Below are 23,534 nucleotides of genomic sequence, written 5' to 3' on the forward strand. Positions count from 1 at the left end.
TTTGGGCTGACCCTCCTGCTGAAGAGAATAAACAAGTAAATTCAAGAAGCCAGTGTGAAGCTACGATGGGAGAAGCAGCCCCCATTTTAGATTCTGTGTTCGGGGTTCTTCCTCTAGGACAAGATGGTTTGGTTTGGAAGAGCAGCCTCCATCCGTGGTTTAGATAGGCAGTAGCTGATGGGACACACAGCCTGTCCTGTCCCATGACATCTCTCCATTTTCCTCAGCAACCTCGCCCCTCAGGTCTATCCAGGGAACCCTGGGACTCCACAGAACACAGGTGGATAAGCCCAGATGTTCTCCACCCCAACTCCATGCAAAAATCCTGCTACAGCATCTCTAACAGGCTTGCATCCGGCCTCCGCTGGAATCCTCCCAAAGACAAGAAGCTCATCACTTACAACAGCTTCCTCCACTGCTGGGGAAAGCTCCAGATGCTAACCCATTCTTCCTCATGATGAGTGTAGTCTTCCTGTCTGTAAGGAACCCATTAATCTGAGTCCTGTCCTCTAGAGCAGAGAAAAATAAGGGCACCCTGCCCCCTGGCATCCCTGACAGCCTGGCAGCTAGGGTAGCATGTTTCCATACATTGGTTATTTAGAAACATGCAACTCTCCCTAAGCACTGTATTTGTAAAGCAATGCTGTATCATCAGGAGAGCCTTGTTCCACCTAAGGGTATTTTCCAGATAAAGGAAGCTCACCTTTTAAAATGCAGAGTTATTAGAATATATACATTTGAATCCATTTGGATGGGAATCTTGGTCAAACACATATGCCCCCTTTGGTAACCTAAGGATACGAAACTCAGTTTGCAATTTTCAGTAAGATCACGCTGGCTAGGCTGAGGGGGCAGGAATTGGCTAGAGGAAGGAGGATGCTATTTATCCTGGCAGGAAATGGCCTCAGACTATCCTGCTTATTCTGCAGATTCCTTTCTGACAGCTGTCACTTTGAGTTCATCAGCTTCAGAACAACCCTTTCTGGGCTCACCTCCCCGTTCCTCCTTCCTCTGGCAGCTGAGGAAAGAAAAACCAATGGTATGTAAGTTGGAAAGACCCAAAGTAGAAGAATCATGCGCTGTTGTGGTAGAAGTTCAATTATGAGACATAGCAAACCTCCAAAATGTGCAAACAAAGCAAAAAAAAAAAAAAAAACTGGACCCCAGTGAGCTTTGACCTGTACGTGGAATTGTAAATCAATGGACAGTGTCTGCAGACTTAGAGCCTCTTTAGCCCGTGTCCACAGCAGACCTCGTGAATCGATGGCCCAGCCCATTCCACTCGGGCTCAGCCCTGTACCCAACATCCTTGCCAAACCACCCTCCAGGAAACCAGTACCAGCGTCCAAGTGATGACACAGGAGACTCCGAAGCCTGTTGAGTCTGTGTCCCTGTGCTAGACGTTCACCACTCTATCTCCTAGCCTGGAGACAGCTCTCTGCATCGCTTCAAGACCTTCCTCCGCTTTTTTTAGCCTCTGCCGATTGGGGTTTCCTGCAGGGAAAGAGAAAAGGAAGTGCAACTTTAATCTTCACCCCAATCGAGGGAGGTAGTCTTTATGAGTCACATTTCACAGATAAGGAAACCAAAGCTCAGAAGGGATGAGTTACTTGCTCAAAGTCAAACAGCTCCTATATGGTGGGCCACGATTGGAAAGCAGGTCTGTGTAACTCAGAAGTGGTAACTGGGGCCATGCTTCCCAAGTGGATGGAGCTCCATGGATAAGATGAATATAATGAGAACTACAGGTTACTTGGTGATGGTTCTAGTGGTTTTTACCTTTACAACCATCTCTTACTCTTTCACAAACCCTGCAAGGTAGTGATCACCTCCATTTCTAGAGGAGGAACTAGAAGCTCAGAGAAGTGAAATCCTAGAACAGGTAGTGGCAGCCCTGGAACTCGTGTGAAGCTTGACCCATGGCTGAGTGGTCTTTGTGCAAATATTTATAACTCTTCGGTCTACACCTGCAGTACCTGGCCTGTACCCCAGCACCCCTGTGTCCCAGGCCTCCTGACTTAATTTTTCTGTATAATATGTACCACTAACTCAATAGATTATATTCTTGACTTCTTTATTTTGTTGATTGTGTCTTTCCCTATGAGAATGGAAGCTCTGTGACTGCAGAGATTTTTACCTGTTTCATTCATCAATATATCTTCATGCCCATAAAAGATTACCTGGCATGTGCTCAATTTTGGTGAACACATGAACTATTGTTAAGTCCTTTTCTTTTTTAAGATTTTATTTATTTATTCATGAGAGACACACACAGAGAGAGAGAGAGAGAGAGAGAGAGGCAGAGACACAGACAGAGGGAGAAGCAGGCTCCATGCCAGGAGCCCAACACGGGACTCAATCCCAGGACTCCAGGATCATGCCCTGGGCCAAAGGCAGGCGCTAAACCGCTGAGCCACCCAGGGATCCCTAAGTCCTTCTCTTGAAGCATCTGTGGAGTGCTGGAAAGATCCCTGTACTTGGAATCAGAACACCTGGCCTGAGAACTAGATCTAGGACTTCAGGGGTAACTCTCCCCTCCCACAGCCTCAGTAATCTCACCTGTGAAATGGTCAGGAACTAATCCCAGCCCAGGCTGTCATGAGGGTTGATGCGGTTAAGGTGTGTGGAGTGTCGCACATCTGCAGGAGGCCTGGTTCCAAATGTGGGCCGAAAAGCTCATCCTGACACCTGAGATCCTGCCTCCCCTCTGGAAGGAGGGTTTCCAGACTCAACTCCCTCATCCTACAAGAGTTTTGGGCAGTCTGTGCGGCCATGTTCCCTGATACCAAGCCCACCAAGAAGAAAGGACCACAGCATCACCGTGGCTCAATTAGAATTTAAAAATAAGACATATATAAGCAGACTCTATAAACACTTTGCAGCATCAGTCTGCACGGCAGTGCCAGGGAACAGATGGCTCTGTGGAAACAGCTGTATCCCAGAGAAACCCCAGAGAAAAACCAGAAAGCATTATTGCTGTCACGTGCAAGCTGCGTGTCACCAGCTCTTTAATCACACGGTGGGCAGCAGAGCCCTCGGGTGGCCAGCACCAGAGCCCTAAGACAGGCTGCCCAAGGCCAGCCTCCAGGGGCCCTCCACAGGCTTGTTAAGCTCTAGAGCCCAAAAGTCACAGCGTTTGCCTGGGAGGCCAGGGGAGAGAAGAGAGGGAAGCGCCATGGGGTCAGGATCCTGGGGAGATGTGTCTGGGCTGCAGGCGCCCCATCGTGGCCTGTCTGCTTTGTTCCCATCAAGCTCCAACTTGTACACATCCCTCATGCACGCCCCTAGGCTCTGGTTGTAATCCATCCAAATAGGTCCTGTCCCCTCGTGTATGTTTGCTTATAGCAGCTCCCTGCCCTCTGCTTCTGGCACACTCTTTCTCTGCTAGCCAGCTCCTTGTACAGTACCTAAGAGGGCAGCCCTGGAGCAAGACTGCCACAGGTAAAATCTGAGGAGTACTTAGATGAGAGTTCAGGCCATATGCTTAAACTCTTTGTGCCTCAGTTTCCCCATCTGTAAAAATGGGAGTCTAACTAGTCCTGCCTGATAGGCTCAGTGAAGACTAAATGACTCGGGACAGCTGAAGAGCTGGGGTCAGTGTGGCACACAGCACATGCCCACACCTCTGCCCCACCCCCATTAAGTTTCGTTGGTATATGAATATGCAGTATTATGATTGCTAACTCACTTGTTTTTTTTAAGATTTTATTTATTTATTTATTTATTTATTTATTTATTTATTTATTTGAGAGAGAGAGAGAGAGAGAGAACACGAGTGAGCATAACTGAGGGGAGAGGCAGACTTCCCCGCTGAGAAGGGAGCCTGATGTGGAATTGATCCCAGGTGCCCCTACTAAGTCACTTCTTTATTCCCCCACCCAGACTGTGTGAACAATTTAAGCATAGAAACTGGGGTTCATTCCCCATTCCTAGCACAGGGCTTGGCATACAGTGAGGGCCTATTGTATGCTGTTTACAAATTAATACCGGTACCCAGGAGGGAGGAGACTAGGCCTTTTCCTCATTATTTCCTTAGAGCCTGAGTGCTAGAAAGATTCTCTCTGAACCTTCTCTAAATAGCCCTAAACCCATGCCTTTCCCCTCCCGTCAAAGAAGGAAAGTGGCCCATTGTTGGCTTTCCTTAGTAAATGTTTTGAGCTTCCAGAACTTTGTTGATTAATACACCCATGAGCTAGTAATCTTTCCCTACCTGTTTGAGTGGTTTAATAAAGCTTCCCCGCTTCATGGAAAGCCACAGGGAGGAGCCCTGAGGTAGGTTTCAGGAGATGTGCGTTAAGAGTCCCAGTTGTCCAAGCAAATCAACTAAGGGCAGTAGGGCAGCCCTGCCTGTCTCACTCAGATATTGGGAGGAACAGATGAAGTCAAGGGTATCAAGGCAACAGAAAACTGAAGGTAAATGTTGAAAGTATAAAGCAGCATTCTGGAGAGTTACTTTACCCACAAGAATCTTCCACCCATGCTGCCAAGGCATCAGAAAGAGCAGTGTCATAAGAAGTAGACTCTTTACTTGGTCCGTGGTACTCAGTCTTCATCACTCACTGGCTAGAAGAGGCAAGCAGGTGTGTTAAAGTATCACAAGCAGTGGTGAAATGGGCTCAGCATGCTAGAAGTGTATTTCTCACATCGGCCCAAATGGATGTTTGTGATCGGCAGGTGGCTTTTCTCCAGATTCAGGGGGCCAAACTCTTTCCAACTTGTGGCTCTGCCCTCCACAGAGCCTTGGAGTCCTCTCCTGGATGCCCTTGCTCTGGCCAACAGAGAGGAAGGTGCACAAGTCAGAGCCTTGAAAGTGGTAACCATAGTAGCCAGAACCTGCCCATATTCCACTGACCAGACTTGGCCAGTTACCTTACCAGAAGGAAAGCTGGGAAGGTAGCCTGGCTGTGCACTCAGGAAGAGAAGAGAACATGAATCTTGGTGCATACAGAAGGTCTCCGCCACCGCAGGGAGTGCATGCGTTCAGCATAGTCCCTGTAGTCATAGAACCATCTAGCATTAGAACTGGAAAGAGCCCCAGAGACTGACTAACAAGGCATTGTAGTGAGTTGATTACGCACAAGAATGTGGGGAAAATACGCCTGGAGGTAATATCCCAACTCTCACTGTGTGACCTTGAACAAGTGGCTAAACCTTTGAGATGATGAATGCTTTCATCTGTAAACAAGGTGGACAGTAGTTGTCCCTAAGCTGTGGAGTCAGCGTGAGTATTAAATGAGAAAGTGCCTGCAAAGCTCCCCGCACGTTCCCTGACCCTACTGAGCGCTTGATCCTTGAGAGCCACTTTTATGAAACCCAAACTCTGTCTTACAAATCGGAGAAATGACTTGCTCAAGGTCACATTGAAAATGAGTGTCAGAGGAATCAGGTCTGAGTTTCCGGTTATCCCCATAACCTCCTGTAGCTTTTCCTGCTTTTGAACAGAGGTCCATTAGCCTGGAGCCATGGACGCACTTCCAACCCCTCTGAATCCTCAGGCATGACCAGCCATCATCTCTGACAGCTCAGAGGTCAATCCAGGCCACTGTCCTTAAGGATGGGAAGAAATAAATGCAAACTGCTTAAAGGGCCATTTTCCTTTGAGTCCAAATCTCCCTGTGCCTCAGCTGGCTGCCCAAAGAAGCAATTTAGCAAATGCATTTTATCTCAGGAGAAATCTGTCTTTTGTTTCTGTGACTTGCTTGTCAGGAAGCCTCCTACTCCCCCCTGGCCAGAGTATGGAGTGTGGTAGCGTTCAGACCCTGTTAATGAAATCCCTCCCTCCAGCTCAGCATCTCCCTGGAGAAATCACCCATAGTTTGGGTGGAAAAGAGGTAGTTTTTAAGCTGCTCCAACCTTCCCCTTGAGATAACATCAGCCATGCAGTCAGCAGTAAGAAGTCCTAGATTAGAATTTGAAAAGGTACATAATGCAATCATAATCACATGACTTAGGTTTTGTGTAGCACTTTACAGTTTACAAAGCAGTTTAACACGCATTAACTCCTTTGAGAAAATTGCAGGGAATTCGTTAAGTACAGAAAAGTATAAAGAAGCCAGTAAGATTCATCCGTGAATTCACCAGGCAGAGAAAAGCTTTGTTAACACTGTAATGTGTTCCCTTTGCTCTATTTTCTGTGTGGCTTTTTGTTTGTTTGTCTTTTTGCTGTATTGGGATCATACTGCATATGCATTTTTATGGCCTGCTTTTTCATGGAGCATTGTGTCTTCCACCGTCTCTTTGATCCTTGCATCTATCCCTGGGGAGAGGAGTCACTGCACTACCAAGGTGTCCCTTATGTGAGGTCCCAAGACTGTATTCTCAGTCTGGAACTGTTTCTCCTGAGCTGTGCAACTAGCAGATGACTGAAACTCTCTGAGACTCAGTTTCCTCCTTTGTAAAACAGAGGTGTGTGCCGAAGGATGAAATTAATAAAGCAATCCGCCTGAAAGCATTTAGCACTGAACCTCATCAACATGATGAGGAATATAACATTAATCACCAGGAAGGCATCTGGTTGGTCCAGAGTCCCATAGATTCCGATATCATATGTTGGACATCATATTTGATGTGCTTGCCACAATACCCAGTGCATTTGGTAGACAAGGGTATTCCCTAGACCCTCCTCCTTAGGTACCGTGATGGCCACAGGTGACCTAGGGGTGTGGATGCCACTGAATCATATTAGTGGTACCATGAAGTTCATAGAGCCTACTTATACCCCCAGGACTGCTGGTAGACCCTCCCGACCAGGTCAGGCCATGCTTTGGTGATTCTGGGTGCACTTCTGTTGGTTATTGTTCCTTTTTTTTTAACATGAGTACATGGCTGGGAGTATATCCAGTAGAGGCTTGTTGAGCACACAGGGTGCTCTAGATGTTCTAGGTATAGGAAATTCAGAAATGAATGGGATACAGCTCCTGCCTTGAGGATCCCACTATAGATGGGTGTTTTTCAGAAAATGGCTCCTGGAGCTATCTATCTTGGAATGTTGTTTCGCCCTAACTCAAGAGTATGCTTGCGTATATAGAGAGAAATCCCTATACATACATGCATTTCTCATGCTCTGGCCACTAACTTCCTTTCTCACAGGATGAGGATAACTTGGGATCCCTGGGTGGCGCAGCGGTTTGGCGCCTGCCTTTGGCCCAGGGCACGATCCTGGAGACTCGGGATCGAATCCCACGTCGGGCTCCCGGTGCATGGAGCCTGCTTCTCCCTCTGCCTGTGTCTCTGCCTCTCTCTCTCTCTCTCTCTCTCACTGTGTGCCTATCATAAATAAATAAAAATTTAAAAAAAAAATAAAAAAAAAGGATGAGGATAACTTCTCTTTTGAAAGCTCATCAAGAAAAACCCTTCTCTCCATTATCACATGCCTGGCCACACCCACCCTCACATGTTCCCTCTCTGTCTTCACTGTGCCAGAAGCCATGCACTCCTGTCAACACATTAAAAACACCACATAGATCAAACTGCACCCTCCAACCCCCACCCCCGGAAACAACCCTGTTTTTGCAGAGAGCTTTGCAGATGTTTATTCTCTAAAAGGGAATAATTGCATGTGCCCTTTTGCAGTGTAGTTGAGAGAGAAGGAGGATATGAATTGGTTGTTTCCAGTTGAGGGGCAACATTGTGGTTTCTTGGTATATTTGGGTTCCTCAAGGAAGATGTGGGGACTGTCTCTGACACTCATGAGACAGAAGTGCTATCCAGGCTCAGCGAGCTCCAGCCTTCGCTGCCATTGCCCTCCTGTCTCCTCCAGGTGGTGGTGAGGATGGAAAGTACCCACCCAGGCGTCTCCATTTCCTAACTCTGATAACAACCATGTAACAGACGATGTCTGCTGTGTCTTTACTCTAAACACTGTACTCTGCATATGCGGGATCTCTTGGAATCCTCCTACAGTCCCCTGGGGTAGTTCCTATTATCATCCCCATTTTTACACTTGAAGAAGTCGGGGCCCAGAAGGGTTAAGCACCTCACCCACTCACCAAAGACTGTGCGGACAGGAGTGGGATAGAACCAGTCATCATTCAGCCACGGTGCCATGTGTGCTTCTTGACCCAAGGCTGAATGAGCATCTTTCCTGGAGAGGCAGCTCAGTAGTAGAAGAATACAGACCCAGGTTCAACCTCCCTGAGTGACCTCAAGATCTCGACATTGCTTTTCAGCTGTCAAATGAGGCTGCACATGCCTCCTGGGGGGGCTCCAAGGAAGGAGATCACACCTACCCAGCACCTTGCACAGAGCCTGATGCATGCTTGTTTGCTGTCTAACACATTTTCAGCCATCACAGACCCTTGAACTGCAAATATAGGAACAAATAATGGGCTTAAAAATGATCACCTTCTATGCATACTATTAGAGGATACAAAAAGAAAGTTAGAAGGACAGGCCTTCTAATTATTATGGTCTTCATGCAGCAAATATTCCGCATGCGTGCAGCACATGAATATTAAGCATCTGTCATGCAGTGGGCACGGTGCTAGGGGCTATGGTACAGTGTCACCGTGTCACCAGGAAAGTTGCCCTTAAGTAATTTCAGTTCAAACTGATAAGTGCTTTAGCGGAGTTATGAATCAAGGGCTCTCAGGGCACAGAGAAGTGGACCAGTCCTACCTGGCAGGGCTAGCAAAGGTCTCAGACAGACAAGGTGTCATCAGGCTGAATTTTGAAAGGTAAATAGAAGGTCCCCTGGTGGAGAAAAGCAGATGAGAGGAGGGAGGGCAGTAGAGAGGGTAGGACACATACAAAGTCTCAGAAGGAGAGAAAGGCAAGTTTGGGGAGCAGAGAGGGCATTGGTGCAAGTACAGAGTACCTGGGGGTGGGGCGGGGGAGCGATGGGTCAGGGAGCAAGAATATGATTGTCAGCAAGAATCTGGGTTTAATCCTGCTGTCAGAAGGGGCCCCTTGGCTCATAGAATATTAGATGGAATAAGAATTCCAGTTTCCTGGCCTTACATGGGTCACACTGTCAGCATAATAGGAATCTTCAAATAGGCCAGGACTTCAAATTTAACATGAAAAATTGAAGAGACTCCCCGACTGCATCCTTGTTAACAGTTAAAAATTTTAAAGGTGGGTGAGAATATCTCATAGATCACTGGATCTCAACTGATCCTCCAAGCAACATTTGGAAATATGAGGCGGGGGGTGGCGGTGCATTTGGAGTTGTATAGACTGTCTGGAGAACTCAACAAGCATTTAGTGGGCTGGGGCCCAGGAGGCTAACTGTCTGAGGATATATTGGACAGGTCACATAATGAAAAAGCTCCCTGCACAAAATCCCAATGACACCATATGGGTTATCTGTTGCTCTAAACTTGTAAAACCTCAGTGGAATACAGGAAGCTGAGCTTGGCTGGCTTTGCTCCCACAACTGAGGCAATTGTGGAGCTCCTGCCCTGCTCCAGGTGTGTCTCATGCTCTAGCAGGCCAGCCCAGACATTCTCTCAGGGTAGTGGTAAAGGCGCAAGAAACACACACTTTCTCCTTGAAGCCTAGTCTCAGTATTAGGGCAGCATTGCTTCCCTACAGTTTTATTAGCCAAAGCAAGTCACGTGACAAAGAGTAGAGATGTGAGAAGGGGTGAAGAATTGAAGGGATTAATGCACTCTTCTGCCATTGCACACGTCTTGAAAAATAAAGCTATAGCTTAATCTATCAAGACAATGGTTTTAACTGAGACAGGGTCATGAAGAAGTGAGTTAATATAATTCTTGTTTATTACACTATTGATTTGGAGATTTAAAATATATACATACACCTTTTTCTTAGAAAAAATGCTCTGTTACATTCAGCTGGGTTAGTAGCTCTAGCCCCACAAACTAAACTACATTCAACTATCTGCCATCATGTGATACACTAGGCTGATGTCAGAAAGAATCTTGTAACCAGCCATGTGACCTTTAGTAAATTCAATTGAAATTGTTTGCATATGTTAAATCCGCCCATTCTAAGTGTATAGTTTGTTGACTTCTCATAAATGTAGACACCCATGTAACAGTGAGTTACATGTAACACTGTCACCATGACATAGAACATTTACATTCCACAAAAGACTTCTCTCCTGCTTCTTCTCAGTCCATCCACTCTGCCGCTACACATCCACTGATCTCATTTCTGTCCCTATTGAAGTCCTTTTACTTTCTCATTGCAAATCTTCATCTATAAAACAAGCATAGTCACCCCTGCCTGGGTGGGACATGGTGGGGTTGGCATGACATGGTTGTATATTGGGCAGCTGCACATCCTCAGACAGATCTGCACATCCAGACAGATCTGGATATTGTGCATCTGCATATGCCGGTGTCACACGCTAAGTCCTTGTTTCTCTGTTGGCAGGTCATCCAGCTGTTGCATTGGTTGGGGTAGGAAGGCAAGTAGAGCCACGTAAAGAACTTCTATAGGCAGATTAAGGGAGCGGGACTTCCCAAGAGCTAGAAAGAAGAAAGAAAAGTGGATGCCAAGACTGATTAAACTTGGCTGAAATGAAAGGAACAGATTTTTAAATTTTGTCCCAAAGACAAAAATTCAGAGCCCGAGGTCATTCACTCAAGGTCTTTTCAATACCTGGTACAGAGATTGGTCTTTTCAATACCTGGTACCTAGACAAGAGAGAAACTCATGCAAAGGTACTGTTCCATTTGGATTTTGGTACCTTCTTCCCTGTTATTTGAAATTATTGTACTAGGTCACCTGTCAAAGCATTTTTTTGTTTTTAAGGAGTTTCTGGTTGCTTATACATTTGTCATTGGTGAACACCATCATTCTCAGCCTAGATGGTGCTTCTTTCCCAGATGGCAAGGACAACTGCCCTTAATTATTGCCTTTTTAAGATTAAATTGCTAAATAAATAAATAACTAGCTAGCTAGCAGAGGAAACTAAGACCAGCGATCCTGTCCTCCTATGTTTGACCCATCAACACAATCCAGTGAATAACCAACTCAGCCAGAGGCAGGCTCCTAGCTCCCTGGAGTTTACCTTCTTGGTCCCATACCCTCCACCCCCCACTTCTCCCACTTTTCAGCTCCAGAAGCAGCTCTCTGAACTTGATGAGGATGACCTGTGTTACGAGTTCCGTCGAGAGCGGTTCACCGTCCACCGAACCCACCTTTACTTCTTGCACTATGAGTATGAGCCCGCTTCGGACAACACGGATGTCACCCTGGTCGCTCAGCTCTCCATGGACAGGTAGGCAGACGGGTCCTGCCCTCCCCACAATCACTACCCTGCAGCTCTATACTGGGTCAAAGGGAAAAAGGAGAAATTACCTTACAGGCGTAGGCTTGGGTCACACTCCTCTTCCTCTCCAGCCCTGAAAACTAGGGGCTCTTGTCTTCTGGTGAGGGTAGTGGTTTTGAAAACAGAAGAATTGATTCTTAAAAATAGAGCTCTATGCAAATTACTTCAAGGAAAAGGGGTATAGTATAGGCAAATACATAATCTGGAAACCACTATCACTGCTAGAAAGTAATTGCTATTTCTTTTCTTAGTATATTGATGAAACATTCATCAAGCCTTTATCAGAAGTACTGACATGATCCCTGCCCTTACATGGCTTACACTCCAGTACACTGATTCTCAGCTTTGGCTGGGGACAAATTGAATCACCTGGGGAGTTCTTAAACAAATTCACCTTTGAGCTCCATTGCAAACTAGTAAAGTAAGAATATTTGTGTGGTTGGACACTCTGGATTGTTTTATGCATTCCAGGGTTAAGAACATGAGTATGGTGGTATGAACAGCAAGAAAATAGTTAAGTAAAATGATTATGTATAAAATTATTATAATTGTGATAAGTGCTTGGAACTGAAACTGATAATAACAATGTCAAGAGAAGGACCTTTTTTAGGTAATGTGGTCAGGAGAAATCTAAGGAGGGGCCATTTCTGCAAAGACCTAAAGGATGAGAAAAGGAGTCAGGAATGTGAGTTGCTGAGAAGAAGAAGAAAAAAATCCAGGTGGATAAAATAAAAAGTACAAAGGCCCTGTAGTAGAAAGGGGGTTCAGGGATCCCTGGGTGGTACAGCGGTTTGGCGCCTGCCTTTGGCCCAGGGCGTGATCCTGGAGACCCGGGATCAAATCCCACGTCGGGCTCCCTGCATGGAGCCTGCTTCTCCCTCTGCCTGTGTCTCTGCCTCTCTCTCTCTCTCTCTCTCTCTCATGAATAAATAAATAAAATCTTAAAAAAAAAAAAAAAAAAGAAAGGAGGTTCACATTCAAAAACATGATAGAAGATCAGTGGCTAAAGGATAGCAGGAAAGTGGCATGAGATTAAAATTATAGAACAAAGTCACCAAAACATTTGGATTTTATTCTCAGTGTGGTGAGAAGTTATTGAAGATATTTACACAAAGTTATATGATCCAATTTATGTTTTGGAAAGCATCTCTCTGGCTTCCAGGGGCTGCATAGATTCAGAGCCCGAGGTCATTCACTCAAGGCTGTACCCTTCCATACCCGGGTGTCCTGTGTGTCTCCCTCCCTGCCTGACCAGCTTTCTCTTCCATTTACACATAGCCCACAGTGGCTCTCTACCTCCAGTTTCCTTCATATCATTCCCCCTCAGCTCCCACAATTAGGGAGTTTGATTGGCTCATTTTCTCTGAGTCACCTCAGAGATGCCCATGCAGCCTGTGGACATGATTCCATGGGACCATTTCTAGGATTCAATGAGTTAATGGCTGTTAGGTGCTGAGAATAGTACCTGGCACGCTTGTTAAGTGTTCAGTAAATACCGCTGGTTACTAGTGGGGAGTGACTGAAGAATGAGCAAACCAATGAAGGAGCAAGTGCTCAGCCACAGAGAGGTTCACATATGGTAAGAAGTAGTGTAGGGGTTGCAAGGAGTGAGTGGAACCTTGCCTCCAGGGACATCTGGGGATGGGCCATGTAGAGCATGGCTTACAGAAGCAGACTCATCACTTTTATGCATCCCACTGTGTATTGGCAAATGCTCACTTGTGGGATTCAGTGGCTCCATCCGCGGGTAGTTTCCTGGAGGTTCTTAGGCCTCAGGACTCCTCTGCAGGAACACGGTGAACTTGCCAAGCATAGCAGGTAGCAGGGAAAGACAAGCTGGGATGAAAGGGAAAAGCCCAGAGCTTCTTGCACCAGCTCCGTCCTGACCTGTATTGTGACCTCAAACAGGGTCTTCCCCTTTCCGTGGCCTCAGATTCCTAATCTGCAACATTCATGAGACCGCTTAGTAGGTATTGTATAAATATCTATTGCTGTGGTGTGCCAGGCTCTTGTGAAGTGGAGGATATTTATGAGAAGACCCAGTTTTTGCCTTCAAGGAGTATAAAGCGTACTCACGTCTCAGGGTATTAGTTACCTACTGTTGTAGAACGAATTGCCACAGACATAGCAGCTTGAGTAACATTGAGTATCTTTCAGTTTGGGGGATCAGGAGTCTGGATGGGTGCTAGCAGGGTCCCCTGCTCTGCTCTCAGGACTACAGTCTAGGTGTTGCCTGGGGCTGTGACCTCATGGGAGTCAGGGTCCACTTCTAAGCTCATTCTCAGTTCTACAACTGAGGTCCCCGTTTCCTTGCTGGCTCTGGCTGGGGTCATTCTGAGCAGCAAGAGGCCACTCTTAGGTCTTAGCTTTGTGGTGCTCTGACAGCATGGCAGCTTACTTCTTCAAAGCCAGCAGGAGACTCTCTGCAGTCTGTCATATGAAAGCAGTGTTCCATCCCATTCCTGGGTTCGACTCACACTCAAGGGAGGGGGTTATACAGGAGTGTATGCCATGGGGCAGGGGTTGTGGAGGCCACCTTAGAATTCAGCCTGCTACAGACAGGCAACAGATTCTTCCTGTAGAGAGATGCTGTGCTGGGAGCCCCTAGCCCGGCTAGGGGGTGGACAAAGAAAGAGACAGGCAGTGTGTCCGAGAAGAGGTTGCCTGCTTGAGTTGGAGGCTGAGTAGATGGGAGGTGGAAAGCACATGGGGAGAGAAGGTGGGTCCCCAAGGTGGAGCAGGTAAAATAGGGAACAAAGAGGCCACCAGGCCCACTGAGAACACAGGCTCTAGTGTGGTTGGAGCTTACGGCATAGGTGAGAAAGCGGAGAGTAGATAGGATGACAGAAGGTGTTGGGGAAACCAAGGCAGGTGGCCCCCTGCCAGCTCAAACCTACCTGGCTCCCAGTGAGGCTCCATAAGGGACTGACCTATAGACCAGAGCCCCAGGGTCACCCCAAACTTCTCTATCTGGCTTCTCACCCAGCCTTCAGTTTGGGTGCACACACTCTCCCACCAAGCAGCACTTAATGAGCTGGCCATGACAGACCTCTCTTCCCATTGCTTCTCCCTTCTCCTGTATGCCATTCCAAATGAAAATAAAATCTAATCCTTGAGTTTCATGCTGAATGATGGTTTAGATGAGTCATCTGTTCTCTGGGCAACACAGATGCACCTCAGTCCCCTCAGATGAAGCTCACGTCCTGTAATCTGCCCAGGTGAGTGAGTTCCAGATAATTCCAGGTTCTCACCTCTCAGAGCATCCCTGGTTTTCCTTGGTCCCATTCATGCCTCCTATTAATACATTCCTTTTATCAATAAAATATGGTGAATCAAGATTAGTAGCCGGTGAGTACCTCCAAACTCAGGAGAAAATAGAAGAGACAAATCTGACATATTTTCTAATCAGAATAAAGTAGCCTGACCTTGAATAATTTGGTCCCTGGAGTCAGACACTGTAGGGTCTTGGTGGCTCTGCCACTTCTTGACCTTGACCTTTGGACAAGTCACCTCTCCAGGCCTCGGTTTCCTCATCTATAATGACAATGGAAATGACAATGACTGTAGCTCCCAGCTAAGGTTGGTGTAATGATCAGATGAGATCATACACAGCCAGGACTTAGCCCCGACATACAGTCAATCAGAGGCTCCCTATCATTGATAGTATCATTGGCCAAAATCTTAATATTTGTGGACACTCGACTTACAGACAAAGAGCTCTGGGTTCAAATCCCACTGGCTTCTTTACTACTCAGCTGGTGATCTTGGGCAAGTCCTGACACCCTTGCTTATCTTTCTCCTTCTACAGAGTTAAAAATATTTGCCTCATAGAGTCCTAAGATTAAATGAAAAGACTATGAAGGCCCTTGGCATATATTTGCATTCAATAAATATGTACAGATCTGAGAACTTTGACCACTGCATCTGCACATGGTAGGTATTTAGGAGAAGTAAAGTGAGGAGTGCCTGGGTGGCTCAGTTGGTTAAACATCTGCCTTTGGCACAGGTTACGATTCCAGGGTCCTGGGATCGAGCCCCACATCAAGCTCTCTGCTCAGCCAGGAGCCACCTCTGCCTACCACTCTGCCTACTTGTGCTCTCTCTGTCAGATACATAAATTAAATCTTCTAAAATAAAATATTTTTTTAAAGGAGAGATAAAGTGATATAGGAAAACAAAAAGAGAAATATGTGAGTTCAAAGTCCAGTTGAACCACTTACTAGCTATTTGAATTTGGACAAGATTCTTAGGCTTTTTGAGCCTCATCTTATCTGTGAAGTGGCAATGATACTGTCAAGGTCACAGATCGATGTCTGGATTTTATAAAATAAGAAGCTCTTAAGTGACCAGTAGGTAGTAGGTCTACATTGAATATTAGTTTCCCTTCCCTTAGTGTTTTTTTCCCCCATGCTAGCTATAGAATTCACAATCTGGAATTTGTGGATTAGAAAGAAAAGTTTTTAAATTATTAACACTCCAAGTCCATCCTTCTGTATACAGTTGCCATCAATAATAGGATACAAGCAAAACAGAGCCCCTCCTTCTAGTGCCAGCTAGAAGCATCCTCCTGGCTGGAGCTGCAGGACACTGGCAGGACCTTCCCTCCCAACCCACTTAAAGGGAAACCCAGGCCCCCCTCATATCTGCCACAAACACTAACCACAGAAGCCTTCCCTTCAAAGCACACCCATCCCTCAGGATGGCAGGCACACACCCCTTAACGCATTGTGACAAGTATTGCCATCCTGACAATACCCCAGAGAGCCCAAGGAGTTCCACACCCTAACGAAAGCTGCTTAGCGGGACATAATAAAAAAATATAGAGCAGTACCACAAGCTGATGGAGATGGTAGGAATCCCTCCTTTCGCTCCATCCTACACATCCAATTATGATGCAGCAGGCTGATTGGTGCCTGTTGGATTGATTTTTAATTGAAGAAACATTTCGGGTGTGTTTGTAAACCTTTGAGTCAGAAGTAGGCCCTACGTGAATGCCACAGTGAATTAGGGGAGCCGGCGCACAGGCTCCTATGCCTGGCTCCCTCTAGAATTCCGTTCAGAAAGAATGAACGTCGCCTGCTACAGCTGTGCAACCAGCAGGTCTCCCCCACTCCCAGCATGTAGGAGACCGCCCTCCCATCCCAGCCGCAGATGAGGATGGTGGATAGGACAGAGGGGGCTGGCCGGGAGGGATCCTGGCCACAGCATCCTTGCCACCTGGCCAGGAGTCGCTTGCTCTTTCGTGTTCCCTTTGACAAAGTCATTGAGGTACTAAGTACTGGTCCAGGGAATCATGTGGTCTTCTCTATTTCCTGTGAGTGGAGGAAAGAAAATGTTAGCTGAGGTAAAGGCGCCCATGCTTCAGATCACCCAGGAGCTTGTTAGTGATACAAAATCTTGGTCCCACCCAGACCTAGTGAACAGGAACCTCTAGAGGGGAACCCAGGAATCTGTGTCATAGTAAACCTCCCAAGTGATCTTGAGCATGCTTAAGTTTGAAAAGCACCACTCTAGAGAGTGAAAGGTAACTCCTTCTCCATGTAACAGCCATAGTGATCTTCTAAAAAATAGATCTTCCTTAAACTTATGGTGGATGGGGTTGTAGCCCAATAAACCCATCATAAGCTGAAAATATTATAAGTTGAAAATGCATTCAATACACCTAACCACCTACCAAGCATCCTAGCTTAGCCTCGCCAACCTTGAATGTGCTCAGAACACTTAACATTGGCCTGCAGCTAGATAAATTCATCTTAACACAAAGCCTGTTTTACAACAAAATGTTGGCTATCACATGCAATTTGTGGAATGCTGTATGGGAAGTGAGAAACAGAGTGGCTGGCTGAGTGCAGAATGATTGTCAAGTGTATCAGTTATCAACCCTTGTGATCGAGGGGCTGACCGGGAGCCATGGCTGCTGCTGCCCAGCACCAGAAGAGAACATCCTACTGCATATTGATAGCCTAGGGGAGAATGCAAATTAAAAACTCAAAAGCACAGTTTCTCAATGCATATCACTTTCGCACCATCGTAAAGTTGAAAAATTGTTAAGTCAACCCATCATAAGCTGGGGACCATCTGTATATCAGGTCAATGTCTTTAAAACTCCCCAATAATTTCCTCCTGTATTTAGAATACTACAATAGTAGTACAGCTGCGTGCTCTGGCCTTCCCTGCCCCATACGACCTGGCCCCTCCCACTCCCCAACATCTTCTTTCCCTCTGCCCCCCTCACTCGCCCATCTTCCCTCTCTTCTTGCTTCAACATACTACACTCGGTTACCCCAAGGGCTGCTCCCTCTCCTTGGAAAGCTTCTTGCCCACACTTCATCAAGGCTGGGTCCCTCTCCTGATCCAAGTCTCAAATTCATGGCCCCAGTAGACCTTCCCTGGCCAGCCCTAAGGGTTACTCCATCCTATTTCCTGTTCTCCTTGCCTCTTCAGCCCTTTGCTCCCTCTGAATTTTCTCGGTTTGTTCTGTGTCTTCTCCCTCCAGCAGAAGGAAGCTCCAGAAGTGCAGGAACCTTTTCTTTCTTGTTCATCCTAGGGTCCAACACGTAATCCATACCTCATAGATATTAAATAAATATCTGTTAGGTGGGTGCATGTTTGAGAGGCAAAAATAGAACCTAAGGAAGAAATTATAGCTGCCACATATTGAGTCCCTGCTGCATATCTCATGGTAAGTAGGCTTGCCCCATAGCAGTAGTCACAAAGTTCCATGAGCACCTAGGGTTAAGCCCCAGCAAATAAGCACTGCTTAACACTTCTTGTGTCCTTTGGAAGCAAGTGACATGGCCATCCCAGAATCAGTATGAGGAGTATCACCAGAGGGTATAGATTGAGAGACAAGAATGATTTGTTGCCATTTTGTGATCTACAGAGGCATTGCTGTCTGCACTGTGCACATGTAGAAATGGAAGCCCAAAGAACCGTCATCCCTTGCTCAGGAATGCTGACACAGCTCAGAGTTCAGACCCACTTCTGCATAACCCCAGAGCCCACAGTTGCACCTCCATACCATGCAATCTGCTCTGCTCTCATCAGCTGCCTTGTAGGGAGTGAGTTCCCCATCCCAACAGAGGCCAACTGACATTCTAGAATTCCTTCCAACCCAGCCTTGTAAGTTTCAGACTTAGCTCTTTCCCTGCCTGCTCCCTTGTCCTCAGACAAAGGACATGAGGTTTCCTTCCTGTAGGCTCCCTGGGGCAGCCCTGGCTTATCTAGACCTTCCTGACATCTCTTTGGCCTTTCCTGAGCCTCTGCCCTCCTCCTCCTAGCGTGAAGTGATGGTGGCCCTTCCGGGAAGTGGAGAAGAGCATGAGATGGAGAGTCAGGGCCACGGGTCCTAGTGCTAACCAGCTCTCCCATTCACTCGCTGAGGGCTCTTCAGCAAGCCATGCTCCCTCTGAGGCTGAGCTGCTTTCTCATAAAGATGGCATAATCAGTTCTTTCCAAACTGAAAATTTTGTAGCTTAGGTTCACCTTTGTCTCTCAAGACCCTCTCTGTCATCTCAGATCCTTGCTGTGCCAGGTACTTTATTTGCCAGAGTAAGAGACCAAGAGCGACTCAGCCCAGAAATGCAGACAAGAGCCGCAGGAGAGGAGTTTAGGGCACAGGTGTGGGGAGACACAACCAAGAGAAGGCTTAAGAGAGCAGTGGGTCTTTGAAGCAGACCCCCTGGGATACTGAAGAGGAGGAGGAATGGGAGGGAATGCACAGAAGCCAAGCCCAAGGGGAGAACACATTCGTGTTTGGGGACACGGGCAGCCAAGAGAAGATCCTTGGGGACATTAGTCCCAGCCTGTGAACAGTCTGTGTGGAACATTGGTCTGGTTCTGGGCACTGGGTTCCAACAGACCGGGTGTCAGTCCAGCTCCCCACCTTTGTAGCTCCGTGCCTTGGAGGAAGTCACTTCACCTCCTTGGGCCTCTCTACCTGTGACACAGTGATGACAATCTCAACGTAAGGGAGTTGGTGTGAATGTTGAAAGCAGTCCCAGTGGAAATGCGGCCGGCACACTCCATGCCGCAGAGAAACGGTAGCGATGTTCTGTGTGTCGCTGTCAGATTTTCTGTGTTACCATCATTACTGTAAACCTCGGTCTGTCGCTGTTGTTCGGGCCCCGGCAGGAAGCTTGATTTTGAGGGAAGAGAGGTCAGAAAGCTTGGGGCTGGTGGCAGACAGGCAGGCGTGGCTGGGTCGTCCTCCCTCTCTGTTCACAGAGGTTCCACGGAACACCTGGCACCACTTCCAGTAAAGCCCACACGGCTGTGATGTTTGCTGCGGCAGCACCTGAGAACCTGGAGTATTTCGAAATGTGTCTCTGTTCTGATGCTAAACCCTTGGCAGAGCTTGCTCCCTGCTCAGAAAACTCGGACACAGAGTTAAAATCCCAGGCAGTGGGCTCTCCACCGTGGGGGCTGGCCTCTCTCCCTCCACCAGACGCACATGCCTCCCACAAGGGTGTCCCCCCCCAAATGCAGAGGGCCGGGCCTGTGGCAGAAGCCAAACACAAATTTCAGGCAAAGTAGGCATTGTGGAGAATGCAGGGCCTCTCAGAAAACTGGCTCCAGTCCATTTGATTATTAAGTGTTATAAAGTATGAGAAATGGAGGGCATTTTACCCTCACAAATCTCGTAATCCTCCGTCATGAAAGAGGAAACAACTCCTGGCTATAGCAATTCACAGAATTACCAAGAGGAAACTCTGAAAGTCCATCGAGAAAGCCATTGATAGAAGATAGGTGTGCCCATTTTCTTTTGTTTAGAAGCAGGGAAATGCATGGAATCTATTTCCTGGTAATTGTCCGGAGAAAGTGGGCATTCCTACCGGGAGACTGCTGATTATGTACCTCTTGCTGGGCAGGGTAAAAAACTGAAATAGGCTTTTGCTGTGTCTGAACCGTAGATCCTACCTGCCAGGCACTTCCAAAGCCTTTGGAGGAAAAAAATCTTCATAGATTTCTCTTCAAGCATTTTTGTAGAATCTTCTCCATTAGAAGCACCTTTTGTCCCACCCCCTCCCCCCAGGCTCTTCTTCCCCCTGCCATAATCCTTGGCACGGTGCCTGTCTTGTAGCCTCACAAAGTCGGCAGGGACCCTGGGGCAGTAAAGGACTCTGACAAATGAAGACAGCATCACGCCAGGCACGCTTTTGTCCCAAGCATTCACGTGTTTTCCTGTTCCCTTGCCAAATACCCAGTGTTCTCGTTTGTTCTCACTGTCTCCAAGGCCCTGGCCCGGTACCCGTCTGTACAGGTCTGGTCCACGTCCAAGAATCCAAGCTGACCAGACATCTGGATCCCCAGTTTCTCCATCAGGGAAATGAGGGAAATGACAGCCATGCGCAGGGTCGTTGGGGGAGTTCTGGAAAGGGTCTGGTGCATAGCTAATGATCACAGTTATTATCACTCATGCTTTAATGCTCCTTGTAACTTACGGCCTCACTTCGGTTAAATCTTCTATGCCTGGTCACTGCTTTAGAAGAGCAGTACAGCTGTTGTTCATCTTTGCTGAGAGAGGAGAGGCATAGGACTTCTGAGCTGGAAGGGGATCTTTACATCATTTAGTGTCATTGTCCCCGGCCGCCGTGAGAAGAGGAGTAAAAGGGAAGGCTTCTAGTGGGATGTGATTCTGTCAGTATCCCACCTTCATTTGGAAGCTGATAGAGGCAAGAACCAGCAAGATAAGTGTTTGGATGCCCCTTTTCCAGATAAAGGAGCTGAGGTTTGGGGATTTGCCCCCATCATGCAGTGATTACTGTTAGAACAGGGATATGAATTTGGAGCTGGTTGACCAGGTTCTGTGGAGGTAGACTCCCACCCCAGGAGGCTGGTGCATGGACTGGGTCCCTGTGGCTCACCTTACCTGTCTCTTCCAGGCTCCAGATGCTCGAGGCCATCTGCAAGCACTGGGAGGGACCCATCAGCCTGGCCCTCTACCTGTCGGACGCCGAGGCACAGCAGTTCCTCCGCTACGCACAGGGATCCGAGGTGCTCATGAGCCGCCACAACGTGGCCTACCACATCGTGTACAAGGAGGGCCAGTTCTACCCTGTGAACCTGCTGCGCAACGTGGCCATGAAGCACGTCGGCACGCCCTACCTGTTCCTGTCTGACATTGACTTCCTGCCCATGTATGGGCTCTATGAGTACCTCAGGTGAGGCCCGGGAGGGGGGACATAGGCTCGTGCAGTGCCAGGACTAGAACGCTCCCGAGGATGGTCCTCTAGTCCAGGACGGGCCCTGCCCAAGTTCACCCAGAGATAGAGCTCTTCCTGCCAGCTTTGGCTGGGCCATCGTGTCCTCATTTCCCTGAACAGGCTGGAACCCCACTTTGCATACTGAAATGGTAGGGGCAGAACGTGGTCTCAGAAGCCTCTCTTCTGCTCCCAGTCTAATGCTCTTTCTGTAGCTGCTATGAAAACGTGTCATCCCTCCCCCAGTTTTGGATCAGATGACCTTCATCTAACCATTCTGGAAAGATCACTGCCTATTCTGTAAAACAAATCAAAGTGATGGTGAAGGCTAGCGTTTATTGAAGTGCTTGCTGAGTGCCAGGCACTGTTCTAAGAGCCTGACAAGTAGGAGTCCATCCCCACCCACTGCAGTCCCTATGCCGGCTACTATTATTATCCTCATTTTCCGGACGGGCGTGTGTGGGGCTGAGATCCTGAGCTGTCAGCCCCAGGTTACACACCCTCGGAAGTGAGGGCTGGGGGCAGCCAGTCCTGCCTGCAGAGCTATATGCCGCATGGCTGTCTCGGCTACCTCTGTGACTCTGCAACGACCCTTCCCAGCTCTGCCCACGCAGGGGGGCAGGCATCCAGTGGCTGGAGAAGGCCCTCGACTTGGGGAGCAAGAAGGCTGTGTGGGGAGTGTGGCATTTACTATGGAATAAAAACCAATCTGAACTGAAAGGCACTGCTGGATTCATATGGCCCTGAAGTCCCCGTGTGGGTAAACTGAAGTCACAAGATGGAAGTCAAGACGTAAATGATCAATTTTTTTTTTTTAATCCTTTGCCGCTGGCTTTTGTCAGCGTGAATTATGTCTGCTACCGGGTGAGTGCTTGCCCGGATCCGGGTACCAGAAGAGGTGGTTTGCACATATGTATTATCCTGCTGGATCTACACACCAAGCCCAGAAGGCAGGCGTGGTCACCCCGCGTCACCGTGGGAACGGGGAGGCTCAGCGCAGCACAGTCCACGTGGCTTGCTCCCGGGCTTGGGCAGCGCCTGGCAGACCCCGGTGGGCTCGCGCACTGCTTCCTGTTTGGCTGGCTGCTCTGGGGTGACTGACCGTCCCCAACAGGGCAGGGGTAGGGCTCCGTCTCTCCCGCTGTCTTGCCCTCCTTCCCTCTGTGTGTCTGTCTCTCAGCCTTCCTCTGTCTCTGGCGCTCTCCCTCTTAAAAGAGCCTCTTCCTCCAAAAGACTGGACACCTCTAGTCCGGAAGCCAGAGCGCAGGTGCAGGGTGAGGCCCCGGCCCTGCTCTCCAGAGCAAGGAAGGCAGCCTGTGTCCTCGGTCCCTTTTCTGAGCCCCGCTTCTTTCCAGGTTATCCTGGGACCTCGGAACTTCAGCCCCTCCCTCCCCTGCGAGCAGGAGGGCCCTTGCGGCCTGGCCTCTCTCTGTGTCAGCCCGACCGCGGGTCAGGGCGGGTCAGGGCGGCGGGAGCATGGGCTGTGGCGCCCCGGGTGATGCCAGCCCTGGGCTCCGGGTGATGCCAGCCCTGGGCTCCGGGAGCAGAGCGTCCCCAGCTCCTGCCGGGCCACCGAGCCCCAGTGTGGGGTGAGGGCGCCCCCGTGTGGCCAGACCTCCCTTCTGAGCCCGATTCTGGGAGCTTCTGAGGCCTCCACACACACAGCCTGCAGGAGCACCAGCTCTGGGAGTCCAGGGAAGGGGGGGGGGTCCCCCCAAAAGAACAGATGGTGGGGGCGAGGGCCACCCTCCACCGAGAAAAGAGAAGCTTGAAGATCAGGCTGCGGCCCATCCTCCCCGAGCGGGGCTCTTCTGCAGGAGCGCCTCAGGGGCCTTCATTCCTAGGAGTTCGGGGTGAACTGGCCCCCTCTTAACAATCTGTGGTCTGCTCCCGGCCTCCAAGCACTATCTTATTATTTTACCTCATGGGCCTCATGTTTCAAAAAACATCACAGACTAACAGATTGTTTCTATGTTCTAGTCCTATGTTTTATTGATCAAAGATGCTCTTAATCTCTAATCAGGACCTTACTCAAGAGGCGATAACCAGTGTCGCCTACTAATTAACATGTTCTTAACGCAGAGTCACCT

At 48.2% G+C, this 23,534-nt stretch overlaps 1 protein-coding gene across 3 annotated transcripts in view; it reads left to right on the forward strand.

The window, feature by feature from the left end:
- The window catches only part of LARGE1 (LARGE xylosyl- and glucuronyltransferase 1), a 522,915-nt gene that overhangs the window by 472,658 nt on the left and 26,723 nt on the right, over window positions 1–23,534 (forward strand). For all 3 annotated transcript variants that reach the window (XM_041755794.1, XM_041755793.1, XM_041755792.1), the window contains exons 11-12: window positions 11,028–11,191; window positions 21,127–21,405. In XM_041755794.1, coding sequence (XP_041611728.1) covers window positions 11,028–11,191; window positions 21,127–21,405 — 443 coding nt within the window. The remainder of the gene's footprint in view (window positions 1–11,027; window positions 11,192–21,126; window positions 21,406–23,534) is intronic.

Source organism: Vulpes lagopus, chromosome 5, assembly GCF_018345385.1.
Source record: "Vulpes lagopus strain Blue_001 chromosome 5, ASM1834538v1, whole genome shotgun sequence".
NCBI lineage: Eukaryota > Metazoa > Chordata > Mammalia > Carnivora > Canidae > Vulpes > Vulpes lagopus.